This window comes from Oryzias melastigma, unplaced genomic scaffold, assembly GCF_002922805.2.
Source record: "Oryzias melastigma strain HK-1 unplaced genomic scaffold, ASM292280v2 sc01531, whole genome shotgun sequence".
Lineage (NCBI taxonomy): Eukaryota > Metazoa > Chordata > Actinopteri > Beloniformes > Adrianichthyidae > Oryzias > Oryzias melastigma.
The window spans coordinates 342-6297 of record NW_023418113.1 but is presented as its reverse complement, the minus strand read 5'-3'; the positions used below and the strand labels follow the sequence as shown (position 1 = coordinate 6297).

At 40.8% G+C, this 5956-nt stretch overlaps 1 protein-coding gene across 1 annotated transcript; it reads right to left on the bottom strand.

The window, feature by feature from the left end:
• Positions 1–592: 592 nt before the first annotated feature.
• Positions 593–5630, bottom strand: LOC112138245 (trinucleotide repeat-containing gene 6B protein; the record flags this gene model as incomplete). The annotated part of the gene is given in 5 exon segments (XM_024260810.1): positions 593–2553; positions 2639–2778; positions 4973–5043; positions 5181–5396; positions 5563–5630. Coding segments are annotated over 5 exon segments (1069 nt in total), but the record flags the coding sequence as incomplete, so codon positions are not given.
• Positions 5631–5956: the final 326 nt, after the last annotated feature.

Genomic DNA, 5956 nt, shown 5'->3' with positions numbered 1-5956 from the left:
GAATTGTATCCCAGAAACACTATACCCACCGTGAAGCATGGGGGTGGAAACATCATGCTTTGGGACTGTTTTTCTGCAGAGGGAAATGGGCGACTTATCCATATGAAGGACATAATGAATGGGGCAATGAATGGTGTGATAATCTACTTCCATCAGTGAGAGCATTGATGATGAAACATGGCTGGATCTTCAAGCGTGACGATGATCTCAAGAAGGATCACCAAGGCAACAAAGAAATTCAATCTTCTGGAGTGGTCTGAATGTACGTCCAGCAGAGAATCAGTGGAGGGAGTTGAAATTCAATGTTCATCTCTGCATCTAGGAATGGGACAAACCTATGTTTGGTCTGTCGTTGTCAACCAGGGTTAAATTATATAGAATGGAGGTAAACTGAATACTTAGAGAACAAATCAATGCTGCAAAATTCATACAATGTGATTTCCTGTATTCTTTTTTTACATTTCGTCTCTCACAGTTAAGGTGTATCTACGAAGAACACTACAGACAAAACTAATTTTCTCAAGTGGAAAAACTTGCAGTTAATGAAATGCTTTCATTTTTTTTGCATGTATATAAAATAACAAAGACACAGTTAGAAGCCAAAACTTTCTTCTTTATTAATCTTGTTCTCAATGTTTAAATAAATTTTTCCTTTGTAAAATCTCAAAACGAAAACACTGAACAGGAGTGTTAAAGCCTGTCTTAATTTAAAATGAATACACAACAACAGAACATTAAAAACGTACGTAACGCTTACTCTGTAAACGAACCCCCCACCCGTTCCTCCCACTCCACACAGTTGATAAGATTTGGCATGTCCATTTTCTAAAACGCATATACCTTCAGCTCTTTGTGTCATTAAAATGTTTTTTTTATTATTGCAGGTCAGACAATAAAAAAAAGACATCTCCTTAAAAAACAAACAAAACTTCAAATGAGAAGAAAAAAAAAGCATTAGTGCCAATATTTCTGAACACACAGTCAGCAGTATACCAAATGCACTCAAAATATTTTGTATAGACCTTCTGTATAGTAAGCAGCCTTGCCCACATTATGACAGGCATTAACATGCACACACACTGTCCTCACACTCGCACACGCGTACGCACAACAAATGCGGTGGTTTAATCCACTTACTTGGTCTCAGTCTCACTCATACTCGTATAGTGTGTATGATACTGCGCACAGTATCGACACGTGGAGAAATGCATTTAGCCTGAAACTGCCAGCAATTTAACAAATATCACTGCAACAGTAACAAACATGTTCAAGAGAGAACAACAGAGAAAGAGTGCGTGAGATACAACAGTAGGAGGTCAGCATCTTGAAAACAGAACAATGACATTTTTCAATATTTGTACTGTTCAAAAAGTAAAATCATACAAACAGAAAAAAACAACATACACAGTAAGATACAGTTCTGCTGTCAATCAGAGCTGTTTGCATGTGTCTGAATTCGATCTCCATCTTTAAGGGGATGTGAATACAAACTGCACTTTAAACCTCACATCACATAGTTTGAAATTATTTTACGATGAAGGTAATGCTGTTTACAGTGCCTGTCTGTCTGAAGGCTTCTCTGTATTTGGTGTGTGCATGTCTATGTAAATCTGTTACAAAGCCCCCTATTTACTAAGCACACTGCAATCCAGTCCAGTCTTTGAGACCGACTTTTCATTCTTTTTTAGGTTTCAAGTCTAAGCAGTTGAAATCTTCATCTGTGGAAAAAGGCTGTATACACGTCTAACAGTCCCTGCATTTATTTATTTTTTATAATAGCTTAAGTCTGGCCATGAGAATGTGTGTAAGCAAGTCTCACATTTCTGCATTATGTACTATGCATACTACTTTTACGTATGCAGGTTTATGTATGTAGTACATTAATATGCATACCATGTAAGGGTGTGTGTGCCATATTAAGTACATATTTATCCCAGTGTATACCATATGTGTGTCCAAACCCACAAACAGAGGGCTCATCATATGGAATCAGCTCCTCCCCCCAGCAGGTTGCCAGGCAACAATCCAGCAGGGCTGTCCATTTGGTGTCTCTCCTCCATTTGTGGTGCCCCCCACAGACTGCTGCTTGGGTATCCTGCGGTCATGCCCCCCCATAGCCCGGACCTCCCAGCGTCCACTCCCCCAACAACTGCCCCTTCTCCAGCTCCGTTGGTGCTCCACTGAGAAAATATCCCCAGTCCAGGTCCTTGAGCTGCGGGGGTTTCTGAAGAAGTGCCTGTACCATCGAGGCTCTGCCAGGCAGCGCCGGAGGATCTCACGCCACCGAGAACCGAAGCGCCACCTTCTTCCCCGCCGCCGCCGTTTCCATTCCCTCCAGAAGACGTGCCCACCGCTGCCCGCTCACTCCCAGGGGAGCTGCCGCCACTGCTGGCCACAGTCGTGCCTGTTCCAGTAGAACCAGGCGCCCCTCCGCCTGCTGCTCCACCTGAGCTGGCCCCTTCTGCCCCTCCAGCCTGGGAATGTGCAAAATAGTGCGCGACTTCCTCTTCACTCACAAACTCTGCCAGGATTGTGGTGTTGCCCAGAACACACCTGTGAGGGAGAGGGGAAAACAAACTCCTTAGATTCTCACAATGAGTCTCCATTCATGTGTCAGCAGAGACACTGATGAACCTACATGTGCAGTGCACCCTGGGCCTTCTCTGCTTCCTGCCGGGTGCTGTAGCGAATCAGAGCGCTGCCCTGCGTGAGGCCCAGGTGGAAGGTGAGTAAGGGGCCGTGCTGCATACAGATCGTCCGCAATGTTGAGCCGTCGATCTGAAGAGGAAATCAGTAAATTAAATGTCCCAATTCCAAAGTAAACATTTGCAACAAAACAACAATAATTGGACATCAATCTGGTTTAGATCAAATATACACGCACTAAAACAGGAAAATATAATTTTTAATTTCTAAACTTTGCCAACAAGATACATTTGTGCCGATGGCTTCTGCATGCCACATGATAAAAACACCTGAGGAGCATTTCATCTCCATGGATTAATTAGATAACTTACTTAATGGCTCATCCGTCCTCACAATCCAATTATAGCTGGGTTATGCATTGTTATGTTGATTTGCGTAAGACAGGCTTAAGCAGAACACAGATAAGTGAGCACACAGGCCCTCTGAACATACGTCTGCTCCAGCTTTATGCTCTTACATGTTCTGTAAAATCATGTGCTGAAGCAGCAAAAAAACTTGGAGCCGAGACAAAAAGTGGTTTTGAAATAGTAAACGACTGACAGACCTGTTTAAAATGTAGACTTTTTATTAATCCTTTATCTGAAAACACTAAAGCACCCTCAAGCAGGGGGTTAGTCCCAACTCCAAGTCTGATCCTATAAAACAGCTACCCAAAGTGGCAGGAAGGAGCCTGGCTTTATGGTTAGATAGGTGTTAAAACTTATCCAAAAGTATATTAATTTTAAGCATGAATTGCAGAATTTAAACACAGTAAAGGCAGCTTGCATGTTTTGGTGCTTCTTCACACTTTAACCTCATTTTATCCCATTTGATGCAAAATAAAAGAACCCACAAATTCCACATTTACTCTTCTGTGAGACAAAAACTCAAGCAAAAAAACAAATGCATGGAGGGAAACTTCATCACTTGTAAAATAAATAAATAAATACCAAACCATATCAAAAATTTCTAAAAACCCAATCATGTCAAATAAACACTCAGCATCTTCCATTTCATCTTTCAGCTGCTCTTTTCAGGGGTCATCACCACAGTGAATCATTTGCCTCCATCTAACTCTCTCCTCTGCATCCTCCTCACTCACACCAACATCCTCGTGTCATCCTTTACTACATCCAAGAACCTCCTCTTTGGCCCTCCTCCATCTGCCTTTCCAAGAAGCTCCAACCTCAGCATCATCACTGATCCTCCTCTAAATGTGTTCAAACCAGCTTTAATATGCATTCATCTAGAAAACATCTATCTTGATCTGTTCCTCTGAAGGATTCATTTCTGATCCATCAATCCTCTTCACTCACAAATAGAAACGTAACATCTTCAGCTCTGCCTCCTGTCTCAGAGTTGGTATCAAAAGTCAGGAAGAACCTCAACCAATAAGCTTTATTATCCACTGTGGTTAAAACAATATATTTTGAATCCTCAGAATCTCATGTCAGCCTTTATATTTTAGCAAACACATCCTCATTATTCTTTGAAACTAAATACTTGTAAACACAAACTTGATTTCATTGGCACTTTTGACGTTTTCTAGATACTCCTGTGACTGCTGGCCACAGCTGGGTCAGTAAAGCCAGCAAAATGGCAAAGATAAAAAGAGTCGATTACACCTTTAATGTTTTCTGGTGAATAAAAAAGTGCTCATAGAATCCAATCAAAATGCAGCTAAAATGTTTTCTAATTGGAAAACCTTCCTACAACCTGATAAGCACTTCAGACCTGCACAGTTCAGAACAATAAAGAACAGCCACAGGCTTTTTTATTTTTTGTATTTTTTATGAACGCTCACTTAGGGCAATCTTATATAAATTAATGTTAAGAAAAAACTGTTCAGGTTCACTATTTTACTACCAACCTTTTATCAATAATTACTCATTCAGGGAAAAATTAGGGTACCATTAAACAAATCTGAGTCTGATTTTTTTTAAATGTATACGTTTAATATACAGTTTAGTCCTAAAGGAAGTTGGACGTTTTTTGTTTTATGTTTGACTGGACAAAATGTAAATTTCTTCTGACCTGTTTGTAATGATCTTACACATCTTAAGACTTATTCTTGACCCAGATTTAGACCAGTAACTCTTATAATAGTGACAATATTTTACATTTTTCGTGTTTTAGCTTCTTTGCCATCTGTCACCACCAGGGGGAGCCCTGGAGCCTGAAGCCTGGATGTAAGTTGATATTTACCTAACTTTTTAAAAATTTATTTTTGACAAATTTTGATCCAAAATGTACAAATAATTGTTGATGTTGTTCAGTAATTTCTTACTTGAGGAGTCAGGTTGCTCAGCAGTAACCAGCAGCTGCTTCTAGAGGAAGTACCATCACTCCAAGCTGAGCCTACGAGGAAACAGCAGAAAGTACAATTATAAACATTTACATGAAAGCTTTACAAATCCTCATGTGATGATGATTATTATATAAAAAGCTAAACTGACAATATATTTCACCATTTCATTCAGAAATAAAATAAATACCTGGCCCAAATCTTGACTCTTGATTGATCCCGCCCCCTCCCCAGCTCCTGGCCAACCGTGGAACTCCAGTTCCCCACGGTGATGGTGAGGCCTGCTTCTGATTGGTAAGGCCAGGAGGAGGGCGTGGCAGCTGCGAGCTGTTGCGATTAGTCTTCCATAATTTATTTTGTCCGATGGGCTCTGGAGGCCAGCTGGGCTTGTACTCAGAGTACTTTCCTGAAGCAGATGTGGGGAGAAAGAGAGACGGAAAAAAATATTTGAAAAATGCCGGAGAAATCAGAATATTGAAACAGATTTTAATCTTTTCAATTGAAATAAATGATGTGTCCTCTATTAATGGAACGGAGGAGGATTCAGAAGTAGAGCTGGAAAAAGGAAATACCTGTGCTGTGTGCATTGCTCAGGGAGCTGTCAGAGGCACTGTAGGGCCAGGCACCAGGTGAAGGCAGCGAGGTGTTGAGGGGGGGGTTTGGCCCTGGAAAACACAAAATCCAAAAGGTTTACTTTACATTTCTGGAACTTGCGTTAGCATGCAGCACAGTAGAGTAATGCTCACAGGACCGAGACATATCCTAACATGACCCTCACACTCCCTCTCTGTCATGTATAGTCTTGTTGTGGCTATGAAAGCACATCATTCCATGTGAATGCTGGATAAACTCTGGGATTTTTATGAGACAGATTGAATATATATGAGCATTCCATGGTTCTTTACCGTGCTTCTGTACAGTGATGCTCTATATGTTGTAAAAAGAATAACTTCCTTCTTAAAACTG